This window comes from Lynx canadensis, chromosome E3 (genome assembly GCF_007474595.2).
Source record: "Lynx canadensis isolate LIC74 chromosome E3, mLynCan4.pri.v2, whole genome shotgun sequence".
In the NCBI taxonomy this organism is placed as follows: Eukaryota; Metazoa; Chordata; class Mammalia; order Carnivora; family Felidae; genus Lynx; species Lynx canadensis.
The window spans coordinates 34092577-34109393 of NC_044318.1; the positions used below are offsets into that span (position 1 = coordinate 34092577).

Here is a 16817-nt window from a genome sequence, read left to right on the forward strand (position 1 = left end):
CTAGGGCACTGCCTTGCAACCGGGAATTAGAATTATTCTGTTTCTTTCACCACAAAGGCCCGGGGCACCAAGCAGGTGGCATGACAGACAGCCCCTACCTTGACTCTGTTTCAGCTCTGGAGTGAAATCCTGCTCTTCCCCAGTCTCCTGAATGTACAAGGGCTCCCAAGCTTCGCATCTGTGACTGGTCTCCACAGACTGGGGCTGCACACTGCTTGGAAACTTTGCCGTTCCTGAAGAGGACCTCTTCTCCCACATCTGTTTCTGCTCATTTGGAGGCGGTGAGGCCTAGAGACAATGAGGAATGATGGAGTTTATGCACAGCTCACCTCGGAACTACCCAGGTCCACTTAAACACGCATCTCTTTTTTGAGACATACAATATAGTAAATATGTCTCTTATGATTTTAAGGCTTTCCTTTCTCTAGCTTACTTTATTACAAGAATGTAGTATAGAATACATATAACATACAAAGTAAGTGTTAATTGACTATTTATGTTATTGGTAAGGTTTCTGGTCAACAGTAGACTATTTAGAAGTTTCAGGGGAATCCAAAGTTATATTGGGATCCTCAAATGCACATATCCTGGGGAGGCGGGGCTGACACCCCTAACCTCTGTGTGGTTCAAGGGTCAACTGCAGAATGAAAGAACACCAGGAGAGCTAATGTACAACCTCTAAGGGAAAAAAAAAAGGAAACCCATTCATCTCATTCAACTCCCATAGCTAAAGATCAATACTGGACGGTAGAAGAAATACAGGAGGAAACACAGTGTAAGTCAGCAGAAACTTCCATTCAGCTACTCTCACTGGATGGACAAACCCAGCCTGCCCCGAATGCTATGCTCTCAATCTCATAGCAGAAAAGGTCTCCCCAGCCTACCTGCTGCCCTGGCTCGTCCAGTTCTCGCTCCAGATCTTCTAGGAGAGTGACGGCCTCTTCAGCGCTCTCCGGGCAGTGCTCCTGCACCCAGGCCTGGAGCTCCTGGGGCAGGATGCTCAGGAACTGCTCCAGCACCAGCAGCTCCAGGATCTGCTCCTTGGTGTGGATCTCAGGCCTCAGCCACTCACAGCAGAGCACCCGGAGCTGGCTCAGGGCCTCCCGGGGGCCAGGTGTGTCATGGTACCCAAACTGCCGGAAGCGCTGGCGGAACACCTCCAGGCTAGGAAGGCACTTCCCTTCCTCTTCCTCATCTTTAACCACCACAGGCCCCCTCTCCCGTGGAGGCCGAGGAACCCGAACTGCAGCCATGCCTAAAACCTTGGTCATCACACAGATTCCAGAAACAGCCTCACTACGGATGGGACTATGTGGAGCAGGAATAGTGGTTCCTTTGGGTTTCTGGATCTTTAGGGCTACACGTTAAACCTGAGAAAATACGGTTACCATAAATTACAAAAAGAAAAAAAGGATGCTTTTTAGGTCTTTACAGCCACACTGTCAGCACAACAAATTGTGGAAATTATGGCCACCACAGAACCATCACATAAAAATAATTGTCCAAAATCATTCAAGAGTCAGCTCAGGATATCCTACTTCAATTTTACTGTCTCCACTCTGATAAAAAGTACACTATGGCATAATTTTAAAATTAAATTTATTATTTTTTAAAATTTTAATTTGTACATAATTTTTTTTTAATTTGAGAGAGAGAGAGAGAGAGACACTGAACACAGTGGGGAGAGGAACAGAGGGAGAGAGAATCTCAAGCAGGCTCCATGCTCAGTGTGGAGCCCAATGTGGGGCTGGATCCCACTACACTGGGATCATGTGTTAGCTCAGCTGAGATCAACAGTGGGATGCTCAACCAACTGAGCCACCCAGGGACCGCTAAAATTAAATTTAAATTAACTTTGCTCTAAAACCTGTTTCAGAATCTTACAACTCCTGAGATTTCAACAGGATACCTACAGGCCAACTGCAGCCTGTCTAAATCCAAGACTTTGAGATTCAACATTAAAAATTTGTTAGTCAAGGGCACCTAGCTGGCTCAGCCGGTGGAGCATGTGACTCTTGGTCTCAGGGTCATGATTTCGGGCCCCATGTTGGGCGTAGAGCCTACTTAAAAAAGACAAGTGAATGACAAATTAAACTAAAAGTAACCTATATTCTTACAGAGGTATTTATTTTGATGAGATATGTATTGTTGAGAATAGGTAAAAATTAAGTCATAGCAAATGATACAAAAAAATGCTTAAAATATTTTTCTTTTAGGGGCGCCTGGGTGGCGCAGTCGGTTAAGCGTCTGACTTCAGCCAGGTCACAATCTCCCGGTCCGGGAGTTCGAGCCCCGCGTCAGGCTCTGGGCTGATGGCTCAGAGCTTGGAGGCTGTTTCCGATTCTGTGTCTCCCTCTCTCTCTGCCCCTCCCCCGTTCATGCTCTGTCTCTCTCTGTCCCAAAAATAAATAAACGTTGAAAAAAAAAATTAAAAAAAAAAAAAAAATTTTTCTTTTAAATACTAAATATTCTAATTATCTGTCAGTCAATACATTAGAACACCAAAAACATCTGTAGTAAATATAATTACTTCTTTTTCCCTCACTTGCCCAAAAAATGAAGTCCCTTCACTCAACATTGACTTGAATACCTGCCACGGGCTTTGAGCTGGGACTGCAGTGATGAGTAAGACAGATGTGCTCTCACCCCCACAAGGTTTTCAAGTCTGTGGGGGAGATGGAAAGTATAGGAGTAAACAGACAACAGAATCAGACTATACAATTAGTGGCATTCATGAAGTATACTCTGAAAGAAACCTGCATGAATTAACCTTACATGCTTGTGACTGGCTTTCCTAAGCATGTTTCCAAACTTTAGGCAGCATCTGTCAGGTCACGTAGACGTCCCATTCTGGGTTTGGACAACTGAGAGCAGGACAACTCCAACAGTCTCAGTGAAGAGCCAAACGGATAAAAATCTACACAGGTTTTCGTTACATGAAATGATAATGGTAACAAGGATAGAGACCATAAAAAGGATGAGAAAATAGAGGCTTTCATAATTTCAAAAGCTTGCAGAAGATGAGAAAATAGAGGCGTCAAAGATAACCTAAATCTAAGGCATTTGAAAACTTCGGTATGAAAAAAATAAAAACGAAAATAAAAACTTGAGTATGCTGATGGCTGACATGCACATCCACCTCTGGCCTGATGTCTCTAAGTGGCAAGTCTCACATACATCCCCATAATCACAACAAAGGAAAAAGGATAAAACACAAACAGTGATATTGCTGGGTTATAGATGAATTCAATTTTTTAAATTCTTTTTTTCATTTTCTAAATTTTCTACAATGGGTATTATTACTTTTATATCAGAAAATCTTTAAGGACAAACCAAATTGGTTTTACTACTAATCCAACAACTTCATGGACTTCCAAACAAACAAACAAACAAAAAAGCAATCACAGACCATGCAGAACGCCCCCAACAAATGCACATCTATGTTAACAGCTTTTGTTTTTTTAAGTTTTTTATTTTACTAATCCCTACCCCCAACGTGGGGCTCGAACTCATAACCCTGAGATCAAGTTGCACGCTCCAGCTAAGTCAGCCAGGTGTCCCTAGTATGTTACTTAAGTATTACTTTCACACATTTAATAAACACACATTAAAAACATACATTTTCTATGACTGCTCTCCACTAATTTTTGTGACCAATTCTGATAATTTTATTTTTTATTTATTTTTAATTCTAGTAATTCTAAAAAATATAAAATGGGATCCTACGACTAGAACCTCAATATATAACTTTTTATGAAAATTTCAATAATTATCAGCTACTAATTAGTTGAGACTTCTAGGGATGCCGGTACTTGGGATTCCTCTCCACTGTACCCCAAATCTGAAGCATCCTAGGAGATATCAACAGGTGTCTTGACAGGGTGGACCCAAATCAGCAGCACGTACTCCCTCACGCTGCTCTGCACATCCAATACACTTCTGGAGCTCCCAAGTTCAGAATAACTTGAAAAAAGCCAGGAGAGAAGCACACTATCTAGTTTCCTAAATAAAGGCACTAGCACAAAAGGCTAAAATGACCTTAAAATAACAGATGGAATAGTGCTGGGAGCATTCATTTGAAATGCTTAAAAGTAGATCTCTGCAGTGCTGAAATACCTTCTCATATCTGGTTACAAAATTTCACACTCCACTCACAGAAGTGCATCCCTAGAATAGGAAAGACACTGGAATCTGTGTGGGTTGCTCAGCTTCTGGGATCAAGCCTGGGAAACTCAGCAAGGCACAAGGGAGGAATTACTTAGCACAGGTGGCATTCAACAGGAAGTGACCTGTATCAGATTCATGTGGATCTGTTCCCAGAATGGCATATCCAATCTCACAGATCACAGAACTACCTCTGCAAAGCATGTACATAGTCACATTTAAAGAAAAAAAAGGTGGAGTGCCTAGTTGGCTCAGCCGGTAGAGCATGCGACTCTTGACCTCGGGGTTGTGAGCTCGAGACCCACATTGTATGTGGAGATTATGTTAAAAACAAAAAAAAATTCTTAAGAAGAAAAAGTTTCCCTTGGATGCTGCCCACAACTCAAATCCGTGTCTTTGCAAGACCTCAAATGAGTGGAGGGATAGGCGCTTGGACCACTTCATCCCTGCTGCATTCATTCTCCCCAGAGATTTCATCCAGTCACACGGCTCTAATTACCATCCACGTACTCCCAACCACCAATTTTTTTTTTTTTTTTAATTTTTTTTTTCAACGTTTATTTATTTTTTGGGACAGAGAGAGACAGAGCATGAACGGGGGAGGGGCAGAGAGAGAGAGACACACACAGAATCGGAAGCAGGCTCCAGGCTCTGAGCCATCAGCCCAGAGCCCGACGCGGGGCTCGAACTCCCGGACCGCGAGATCGTGACCTGGCTGAAGTCGGACGCTTAACCGACTGCGCCACCCAGGCGCCCCATCCCAACCACCAATTAATCTCCAGCCCAGAGCTCTCTTTTGAACTCTAGACTCATGTGACCAACTACCTACTTGACGGTTAATGGCGACTCCATCATTCTGTTTTCTTGGAACAAAAAACCTGGTTATCCCAGACTCCTCATTCTACATATAATTCATAAGCGAATCCTGTGAGCTCTACGTCCAAAAGATCCAATGTTCAACCAATTCGCACTACCTCCAGTACTGCATCCCAGCCCCTCCCCTACTTGCCTGGAGTATTGCAAGAGCCTCCTAAGTGCTTCCACCCCTGCCCCCGGGTCTAGTGCCAACAAGCAGCCAGAGCAACCCTGTTAACATACAAGTCAGGTCATACCATTCTTCTGCTCACGCCTTTCGAGGCAGTGTCTCCTAGAGTAAAGGGCAAGGTCATCACAATGGCCAGCAAGGCCTCACGAGGTCTCAGCTCTGTTGCCCGTCTGACTTCATCTTCTACTTCTCTCTTGTTCATTGACCCCAACCACATTGTCCCTTGAACACGTGAGGCAAGCATCCCCCCTCAGAGCATGGCGTTCCCTCTGCCGAATGCTTCTTCCAGATTACATATGGCTGGCTCCTTCAGGTCTGTACTATGTTCTCGCCAAGGCATCCCTGACCCCATATTTTAAACTGCACACAACTCTTGCTCATCCCAGAACTCCTTATGCTAATTTACTCTCTTCCACATCACTTACCTCCATACATATACTATATATTTTACCTTTTTTTTTTTTAAACCGCCTGTTTCCTTCTTGAATACCAACTCCTGAGGGCAGAGACTTTCATCCGTTTTCTTCACTGCTATATTCCAAACATCTACAATACACCTGGTATTTTGCAGGTACTCAAATATCTGTGGGAAGAATGAATGCGATATATGGATCTTTGGGTGTACTCATGGAATAAAAGCTGTAAAATCAGGCTTAAAAAAAATATCAGTACAGGGGTGCCTGGGTGGCTTAGTCAGTTAAGTGTCTCACTTCGGCTCAGGTCATAATCTCACCATTCATGAGTTCGAGCCCTGTGTCGGGCTCTGTGCTGACAGCTCAGAGCCTGGAGCCTGCTTCAGATTCTTTATCCCCCCCCCCCGCCCCCCTCCCCCGCCGTCCCTCCCCTGCTTGCACTGTCTCTCTCTCTCTCTCTCTCTCAAAAATAAATAAACAGGGGTGCCTGGGTGGCTCAGTCGGTTGAGCGACCAACTTCGGCTCAGGTCATGATCTCACGGTCCGTGAGTTCGAGCCCCACGTTGGGCTCTGTGCTGACAGCTCAGAGCCTGGAGCCTGCTCCTGATTCTGTGTCTCCCTCTCTCTCTGCCCCTCCCCCACTCATGCTCTGTCTCCCTCTGTCTCAGAAATAAACATTAAAAATAAATTAAAAATAAACATTAAAAAAATTTTTTAATTATCAGTACAAATTTAAGCTAAAAAAATATGGCAGCATCAACTCATACTTAGTTTACAGATACAGGTGAATACAGAATTAGTAAGTGTGTGTACACGAGTTAGTATGCAGACATTGATTTCCTAGTTCTGTCTGCTGTGAAGGTTTAGAAGCAATGACATCCTGCAATTAGCATACCCAGAGCCTGGATCTTGGTTTCTCCAATAAAAAGAACTAGAAAATGGAAAAATGGCTGATTCTAGGTTGGGGAGCATACAAAATGAGCCTGGAGCATCCTATAGTGACACAAAGTTAAAAAACAAAACAATGGGGCATGTTAAAGGGACACAGGAGCCAACTTGGGGGGGGGGGGAAGCTCTCAATAGCTACAACTAAAACAATCTGAGCAACAAAATACAGTAGTGGATTATAACCTGAAATGTGAAATAAGTATCTGTGAATCCATACAATGTTAAAAAAAAAAAAAAGTGACTGAATAAACAGAGAAGGGACAAACCTCCCACCCAGAATTATGCCAATTTATGTATGTAGATACTCCTGTCAAGAAGGGAGACTTAACTCTTCACCCCCTGAGTGTGGGCTGCACTTAGGGACTTGCTTCCGCGAGAAAAATACGGAAAGGGGCTGAAGGGAAGTACTACCATGCAGAAACCAGGCAAACACTAGCTCAGTCGGATCACCAAGGTTAACATCACCAGTGGTAAGTGCACCTGAAAATGATGACAAGGGCACATCACCTCTGTGGCCTTCCTCCTCCAAATCTGGATTGAGGGACTTTCTTTTTTTTTTCTTTTTTTTTTTTTTTAATTTTTTTTTCAACGTTTTTATTTATTTTTGGGACAGAGAGAGACAGAGCATGAACGGGGGAGGGGCAGAGAGAGAGGGAGACACAGAATCGGAAACAGGCTCCAGGCTCTGAGCAGTCAGCACAGAGCCCGATGCGGGGCTCAAACCCACGGACCGCGAGATCGCGACCTGGCTGAAATCGGACGCCCAACCGACTGCGCCACCCAGGCGCCCCATGGATTGAGGGACTTTCTATAAAACACCTGACCTGTACTTCTCAAAACTGTCAAGATCATTAAAAACGAGGAAAGCCTGAGAAATTGTCACTGACCAGAGGACATTAAGTAGACTTGAAGGCTAATATAATGCGGTACCCTAGATGGGATCCTGGAACAGAAAAAGGACATTAGGGAAAAACTAGTGACCTTCAAATAAAGTGCGGAGCTTAATTAATAGTAATATATCAGTGTTGGTTCCTTAGTTGTGACCAATGTACCCAGTAATGCAAGGGGTTAACAATAACTGGAGAAAAGGTATATGGGAATTCTGTACTATCTTTGAGCTTTTTTATAGATCTAAAACTATTCTAAAAACATTTAAGGGACACCTGGCTGGCTCAGTCAGTGCAGCGTGTGACTCTTGATCTTGGGGTTGTGAGTTCAAGCCCCATGATGGGTATAGAGATTACTTAAAAATAAAATAAAACATTTAAATTAAAAATATGGGGGGGGGGAGAAGCACAGCTGTTAACTTTAATACTTATGATGTTGAAGCAGACCATTCTTAGATACTTTTAAAAAGTTATGAAGCCTTTTTATGATTTCTTTTTAAAAGGTACCTGCTTTGTCTCTAGGAACAATAATTAATTTCTGACTCTCATTCAACAATTATTAGAATATTGGCTTAATGAAATAAAGTTTCTAGCAGATCTATTTTAAACATATCACAAAGCTTACTTTTACTTTTATCAAACTGTCACAGACTTTTGAGTCTGGAGCTCTCTCTTATCCAGCAAGAGAGCAGACACAGAAATGAATACGAGAGGCTAATGTCAGGGAGGAGACAAGAGCCCAGAACAGGGGTTTCACCTCTGTATTTATTGAGCTCTCAAGATTTTACATATGTGGTAAATGTGCGGAAGGAAATGATCAGATAGTGACCATTAACTTGTGTAAGAAGCAAAGGGTTTGGGGGGCAAGCTGCGTTTTGAAGTTGAGATCAAAGCACAATGATATACTGGCGGCAGATGGAAAATGTTTTTCTGTAGGTGATTTAGCCAATTAGCTGTTATCTCCAAAGTTTAAGATTGCTTGAGCTTGCAACCTCAGAGTTAACAAGGCACTCTTCAGCCCAGCTAACTTTAGACTCTTTCACCCAGGGCTTTCTGCCTCTATGCTTTGTCTTACTTAATGACTGGCTTTGGGCACTTTCCCCCTCTGGTGGCTTTCCACCCTAAGCCTTGCTAACCCATTGGTGCAAGCATAGAGAATTCTTAAACTTATTCCCCACATCAAACACTTTTGACTAGTTGATGTTACAACAGTCTTTTCCTCCTTTGAAATTGCACAGGCCATTTTCCAGTTTGGCAACTCCAATTCCACAGGCTCAAAGGCTACCAGCAGAGGCGTGTTTGTGTGTTTGTTTAAAGAAAAATCGAGGGGCACTTGGCTGGCTCAGTAGGAAGAGGGTCTCGGGGATGTGAGTTTGAGCCTCATGATGGGTGTAGAGCTTACCTTAAAAAATTTTTTTTTAACAGGAGAACATCAAATTTAGTGTTTTTTTTTGTTTTTTTTTAACATTTATTTATTTTTGAGACAGAGAGAGAGAGACAGAGCATGAACGGGGGAGGGTCAGAGAGAGGGAGACACAGAATCTAAAACAGGCTCCAGGCTCTGAGCTGTCGGCACAGAGCCCGATGCGGGGCTCGAACTCACGGACCGTGAGATCATGACCTGAGCCGAAGTTGGCCGCTTAACTGACTGAGCCACCCAGATGCCCCCATCAAATTTAGTTTTGTGTGTACAGGGAATCCACATAGATATGAAATCCCAAAGGCAGTGAGGCAACATGGAGCCTTAAATAACAACCTGAGCTAAGGAAAGGGGTCTGAGGATACAAAGATGAGGAAGACCAAAAGAGAGGTGAGAGGAGATGTTAGGAAAACAAACGGTGCCCTATTATGCAGGTTTCTTAGGTAAAAAGCAATCTCATTAATAGCTCTCTTCCTGGTGTAGGCAGGCACTTGAGGGGGAAGGTAAAGAGCCTTTCCTGAATCTGCTGGGTTTCAATTGCTTTTAACTCAAAATAATGTTTGTGCTAAAGTTAAAGTGCCCCATCTTGCGGCAGCCTGCCCTTGACCCCTGACGATGCCTCCTCTAAAAATCAAGTTTCACGGGGCGCCTGGGTGGCGCAGTCGGTTAAGCGTCCGACTTCAGCCAGGTCACGATCTCGCGGTCCGTGAGTTCGAGCCCCGCGTCGGGCTCTGGGCTGATGGCTCAGAGCCTGGAGCCTGTTTCCGATTCTGTGTCTCCCTCTCTCTCTGCCCCTCCCCCGTTCATGCTCTGTCTCTCTCTGTCCCAAAAATAAATAAATGTTGAAAAAAAAAAAAAATCAAGTTTCACACATTAAAAGTCTAGTACCAGCAGAGGTTTAGAATACAGATCTGCACATATGACCCTGCTCTTAACAACCATTTTATTAACTTCTCTGTATGGCAGACAAAAGTCACAACCTGGCCTCTGCCTCTTCATTCTGTCTCATTGCTTCCCTGCTCATTCCCAATGCACTGATAATGCCCAATTCTCAGACAAACTTCTTTTTGTCTTTCAAATCTCAGCTTAGTAATAAATCCATGAAAAGATGCTTAACCTTATTTACAACAGAATAAATGGAAATTAAAGCTGCAATGAAATGCTTCCATCTATTGGACTGGCAAAGACTTTTTAAAAACCTGGTAATGCTCTGTTGTAAATTTTTTTTTCCCTTGAGCAAAGCCAGTTATTTCACATTTGGTCATGCTGAGTTTGCCTAAAGTTTCATCTCGGGATGCCCTCCAGGTCATGGCTTCTGAATTTTTTTTAATTAATTAATTTATTTATTATAAACTCTATGCCTGCATATCTATCTATCTATCTATCTATCTATCTATCTATCTATCTATGTATCATAAGCTCTATGCCCAACGTGGGGACTGAACTCACAACCCTGAGATCAAGAGTCCTGTGCTACAGTGGCTGAGCCAGCCAGGTGCCCTGGCTTCTGAGTTTTTCTTAATACAGTATTTATAAGATAAAAAAAGCATGTGGGTAGAAAAGAGGAGGTTTCATTACTAATTCAGATTGTCTTCAACCACAGTGAACTACTTTCTTTAGACTATCTAGAATGTGTAGCACAAGAGGCTCATCAAGCAAAAGTTTATGGTCTACTATAACCAGAAGGGAACTGTTCTTGTTCCCAGGTGGTTTTTTCCCCCTCTTTTATCCCAATTTCCCAAAACTTATACTCTCTTATAGAAGTGCCCCAAACCCATTCCGGAACAAGATGAGGCATAAATAAACCAAATTAAAATAGATGATAACAATTTAATGGTACTTACCAACTATTGCTAGAATGCTTTTAACACACACATTGTGTACCTGAAAACTCGCAGGCAGGCAAATATGGTTAATTCTTGAAGCATGGAATTCTACTGTACAGTACTTAACTTTCTGCATAGCAGCACCCCAATCCCTGAAAACAATTGCTTTGCCTCTTGATTCTTTCCTTCACAGTTCTTTCAACTCTTACTTTATATTACATAGGTTTCCAAGGACCTCACCCACCAGATCGCCTTCCTCTCGAGAAACTATTTATAAATGGTAACCTAGAAATGTGTTTCCAAACTCGAGCAGATCCTTATTGTGTATCTGCTTTCTAATCTGAACAAAGCCCAACGGAACTATTCCCTCTCTTGGATCAATAGCTACCCGGGACTTCTAATGAGGCTCGGTTTCCCACCGCAGGTCCCCAAACCCCTCAGACATCTTCTCATCAATTAGCCCCGAGTTCGGACTTCCTGTTAAGAGCAAGGAAAAAAGAGAAGGCAGCCCGGGTCCGACGGACTAAGGGCCCGTCTCAGGGAGAGCACAGAAAATCTGTTCTGGAACGCGAAAGAAGCAGTTTATCTGAGAAACCGCCGGGGAGGGCAGGAAAAGGCGAGGACGAGCCTCCACTAGCTTAGCTGGGTAGGAGCACGGAGCTCCTCCCCACAGCCCTCCCAGGACCGGTCTAGGGGGTTCTCCAGAGGCCACAGCTGCTCAACCCCTCTTCCCTCTCCGAACCCTTTCACCCAAGGTTCCCTCTCCCGCAGCTACGCGAACCAGGAATCCAAAGACTCACCGGATTTGGGGCCGCTCGAAGCTCTGGTGCCTCGACGCACCCCGCGGCCGGCGCAGCCGGAAGTTCGTCAGAACCCCGCCCCCCGCGGGAGTTGTCCGGGTCCGTAGCGGTCCCTCTAGGACCGGGGGAGGTCGTCTCTGCCTCTCGGTGTCTTGGTTAGTCGGGGGTTTTGGCGTCTTGGGGACGGGCGAGGTCGCTCCACTACGCGAACTAGCAGGAACCTCGTTCCCCAGCCGCCACTCCCCCCCCTCCCCCCTCCACCTTTTAAACCAAGGAAGTGCCTGCCAGGTGAAGGCTTCGCGGGTTCTCGCACCCAGTCTCCGTAGTCCCGGTCCAGGGAGAGGCGCGGGCTCGGCGCAGCGACCTCGGTCCCTTCGTGGACTTCAGAACCCGTTCGCCCGAGACCTGAGCCCGTCGTCTCGTGAGAACGCGGCCCACGTTTATGGACACGGAGCCGCACGCTTGGCCCACGAAGTCAGAGATTCAGTGATCAATCTCGGACCTGGGTCACGGTGGCATCAATCTAAGTCGCCGTGCCTTTGGGGCTTTTGCGGATTCTAAGTTTCCTGGGCAGAAATCTCGGAGGTTGCCCTCTAAGTGCTCCTGATGCTGCAGGACTGGTTAAAGAAGTTTCTGCCTACCTTTTCTCCTGCTGCTCCTGCAGATTTCAGGCTTGATTCTCAATGTTTCTTTCGGCACCCCCTTCCCAGCCCCCATTGATTTTGCTTTTGCCTGATTCCTCAAAAGGTACACATACTGAAGGACAGCAACATCCCTGAACACGAAATCCCTGATTAAATGCACCATAACTTCACAGAAACATGACAGCGTTTCCCCCTATTTTTCTAGGATCATTAAAAAATTTTAATTTTCAAAGACAAAAGTAGAGAGGATGACAGTGGGCCTTCATGTACCAACTGGCCAGTGTCAACAGTTATCCCATGGTCAGTCTTTTTTCATTCATTCCTTCCCACATGCATTGGTCAGACATCTAAGATGGGTGGGTTCTCGACACCACCTGTTACAGGCACCAAAAGCCAATGGTCATCCAGAAATGAACAAATCGGAGGGTGTGAGGTCTGAACACCATACCTAATTTGACCAGAGAGAATCTGAAGAATTTTTCCTTCCTTTACTTTAGGTAGGAGAAGAGGAGGGGAGAATGAGGGACAAAGTAGTCGTAGTTTTCAAATACAAAGAGTTGTCGTTTCCAAAAGAAATTTGTCTTAGGGGACCCCGGAATTCAGAACTAAGATCAATGAATGGAAATGATAGAAAAGTTCAATGTAAGGATGGCCACTTCCTGTATCATCTTGTGCTGTTTTGAAGAGGTGGGGGAGCCCCTAGGAATGTGGAGAACACCTTTAATATCTTCATACAGCTTGCTCCATACTCCTGTTAGTTTTTCCCTTAATGTCAAACCCTTTCACAACATTTACCATTACCATCCCCTCCATACACCTCCTTAGAGTACTTACTATGGGCAAGGTACTGTTAAGCACTTGGTTTCACTTCTTTATTGCTGCATTAAAAACTACTTCAAAACTTAGTGACTTAACACAACAGTTATCATTTCTCATTTGATCTCACAAATCTGTGAATTGGCTGGATTCTTCTCCTTCCTGTGGTGTCCTAAGGGACTGGGATGGCTGGTGGTTGGGGCTGGCCCACAGACTGGAAGCTCAGCTGGGATGTTGGCCTGGGGGTTCCGTGCTCCTCCGTGTGAGTGTCTCCGCATGGCTGCTCGGGCTTCCTCATGACATGACTGCTGGCTTCCCCAAGAGGAGCATTTTAAGAAGTCAGGGTGGAACTTGCATGTGTTTAGAGCCCAGCCTTGGAAGTTACACAGCATCATTTCTACCATATTAGATTGTTTAAACAGGCCACTGTGTGCAGGGGCACCTGGGTGGCTCAGTCGGTTGTGTCTGACTTTGGCTCAGGCCATAATCTTGCAGTTTGTGAGTTCAAGCCCCACATCAGTCTCTGTGATGACAGCTCAGAGCTTGGAGCCTGCTTCAGATTTTGTGTCTCCCTCTCTCTCTGCCCCTCCTCTGTTTTCTCTCTCTCTCTCTCAAAAATAAATAAGTCATTTAAAAAAATTAAACAGGTCACTGGGCCAGATTCAAGGGGAAGAAGACAGACTTTATTCCTTGGTGAAAGAAATTTCTCTATTTCATTGTGAAAGAGTATGTGGGATGGGATATAATGTGACTGTTTTGGGGAACAATCTACTATACACATTTGTCTTCATTATATCAATCCTATGAAATATTATAGACCTGAGAATACTTATCCCTGTGAAATATTGAAATCTCTGTTTTACAGATCAGGAAACTGGGGCTCAGAAAAGTAAGTACCTTGACCAGTGTCATACAAGTGATCTGCTGGAAAGTCAAGATTCACACTTGGCTCTTTTCTCCAAAGCCTGTGCTTTTAAATACTCTACTGCCTCTGAATTAGACTGGAGGAATAAGAGATGGTTGAAGGGAACAGAATCACTAGAGGAAAACCAGGAAACCTGCACAATTCCATGAGCCACATGCATGTTGATGTCTTGGTCGTGCTCAATCCAGTCTCTTAGTCAAAAGGATCTTTGCCTAGCCATGCAACCAGTGAGCTGTGATGTTGGGGCCTGAAGGAAATCCTTCCAATTCCAAGCCTGTTGCTCTGTCTAAAGCAAAGGGGCCCAGAGTTGGAAAATATTAATGCCAAAATAGACCTTAAGGATAATCTGGTTATGCTCTTGTTTTCAGATGAAGAAACTAATGCTGGGGCACCTGGGTGGCTCAGTCAGCTAAGTGTCTGACTTTGGCTCAGGTCATGATCTCACAGTTTATGACTTTGAGCCCCGCATCAGGCTCTGCACTGACAGCTTGGAGCCTGGAGCCTGCTTTGGATTCTTTATCTCCCTCTATAAACGTTAAAAAAAAAAAACAAAACACCAAAAATAAAACAAAACACCAATGCCTGGAGAAATCATATCCAAGCCACACTAGTGAGCTAGTTGGTAGTGGAGCTGAGAGTAGAATACAGATTCTCTAATTCAATCCTGTGTCCTTACTATATCTCAAAAGGTTTTTTTTTAAATGTTTATTATTAATCTCTCTCTCTCCTTTTTGAGAGAGGGTGAGTGGGGGAGTGGCAGAGAGAGAGGGGGACAGAGGATCCAAAGCAGGCTCTGTGCTGACAGCGGTGCACCCAATGCAGGGCTCAAACTCATGAACGATGAGATCATGACCCAAGCAGAAGTCGGATGCTCAACCAACTGAGCCACCCAGGTGCCTCTATCTCAACAGGTTTTTAAAAACAGCATTAGGATGATAGAGCTGCCTGGGTGGCTCAGTAGGTTAAGTGTCTGACTCTTGATCTTGGCTCAGGTCATGATCTCATGGTTCATGAGAGTAAGCCCGAGTTAGGCTTTGGACTGACTTAAGCCTGCTTGGGATTCTCTCTCTTTCCTTCTTTATGTCCCTCTCTGACACACACATACTCTATCTCTCTCAAACTAAATAAACTTTAAAAAAAATTTTTTTTTAAAAGCATTAGGAAGATCAACAGGCTATCCATGCAAATCATACTTTATTAAAGCAAATTAACTTAGGGTGAGTCATTCGTTTCTTCCATTAAAATAACTATAGCACAACCACAAGAGAGCAAAGGAAAAGTTAGCCAACTTGACTGGTGGCTCACTGTGGTGTGTCACCTGCATTTCCTCTTCAGAACAGTTTTGATTTCCAAGAACCTCATACTTTTCCAGTGAATTCATTTGACAAATACCAAGAATGTGTCAGCCATTGTATTAAAGCACAAGGAAAAAATGAAAAATACAGTTCTTGGCAGATATGTAAGCAAATAATTGCAGATGTGGTCAATGAAAATAGAGATGAGACCAATAAATGGTGCCTGAATAAGGCATCGTAGGCAACCACAGACTAGCCTCTTGTTAACGTGCAAACACTCTTTCTGTGAACAGCCCTCTGCTTCTAACCATTTACATGGCAGGGAGCTTACTCATTTAGAGAACAGTTCCCTCCTTTTGGGACGTTCTAATTGCTGAAATTTCTTTACATTAAAGCAAAAATCTGTTTTCCTACAATTTCAACCCTGGTTTTGATTGGTCCTTTTATCTCACAAAATGTAGTTGTTCTTCTTGCCAGCCCTTCAAAATATTTAAAATCTATCATGTCCCAGCGATCACTTACAACAGTTCCATGATCTGAAAGTTGCTTCTGAATCTTGGAATGTAAAATGTCTGAACTGACCGAGGGCCCTCTGAAGGTCCATGGTTCCTAAATGACCTCCATACTCTCCCATTTTCTCTACATTATCCAGTTCTTTTTTGCTTGAAAGATTATTTGGCCTGAAAAAGAAAAAGCATTCCCTCTCCTTGTAGCAGAAATCCAGAAGGGGAAAAGCTACCACGGGTTACTGTAGGCTCTAGCTTCCTCCCTTCCCTACCAGCAGCATGGTGGTCAAGTTTGTCCCTAAAATGGTGACTCTCTGGATCTTCCTTGCTCATTCTCACCACGGCTTCTTTTTGCTGCCATCACTATGCTTAGCCAGTAGAGGGTGATCAAATCTTGATTTCTCCTAAAACAAGGCTCGGCGAACTTCTGTCCCATTCCAACTGTGAAAACTTCCTTTTTTTTCTTCCTGGAAGGGGTCCACACGTACAGCATGTTGGGGAGCTGCAAAAACATTCATTCAGCTAAAGAAAATGAAAGGATGGGCGCCTGGGTGGCTCAGTCAGTAGAGCTTGTGACTTGATCTTGGGGTCCTGAGTTTGAGCTCCACATTGGGTGTAGAGATAACTTTAAATATGTATATTTTAAAAAAGAAAGAAAAAATAAAATGAAAGGAAAAGAGAATAAAAGCAGAGTGATGTAGTTAGACAACCTCACAGCTTGAAGCTGGAGCTCCGTTGCCAATGAGCCTTGGGAGATTTAGATCTGCAATTTGATTATCAGGAAAATGGGCATAATAGTACCTTCTCTGACAACTTTAAGTAGTCTCTACACCCAGTGTGGGGCTCAAACTCACAACCCTGAGATCAAGAGTCCTACACTCTACTGACTGAGCCAGCCAGGTGCCCCACCTTCTCTGACAACTTCAAGTGTTTGGATCACACAAAAGTGCACTGGCTTTGTAACTGACTATACCAACAGTGAGACTTCTAGTCTTCATCACTTTTGGCTACAATATATTTTTTTAATCATTTAAAATGTTTATTTGGGCGGTGCCTGGGTGGCTCAGTAGGTTTAGCATCTGACTCTTGATTCGGCTCAGGTCAAGATCTCATAGTTCATGAGATCAA

General features: G+C 44.0%; 1 protein-coding gene and 1 long non-coding RNA gene across 2 annotated transcripts in view; both read right to left on the reverse strand.

Annotated features, from left to right (window-relative positions):
* Positions 1-16817, reverse strand: part of ZKSCAN1 (zinc finger with KRAB and SCAN domains 1) — a 68005-nt gene that overhangs the window by 23925 nt on the left and 27263 nt on the right. The window contains exons 7-8 of the mRNA XM_030300383.2: positions 885-1364; positions 99-288 (exon numbers count right to left, since the gene is read on the reverse strand). Coding sequence (XP_030156243.2) covers positions 99-288; positions 885-1364 — 670 coding nt within the window. The remainder of the gene's footprint in view (positions 1-98; positions 289-884; positions 1365-16817) is intronic.
* On the reverse strand, positions 5662-11666 carry LOC116737815. Its single transcript, XR_004343039.1, has 2 exons — positions 11504-11666; positions 5662-5792 (listed from the first exon to the last, which is right to left on the reverse strand). It is a non-coding gene; the product is annotated as an uncharacterized LOC116737815 (long non-coding RNA).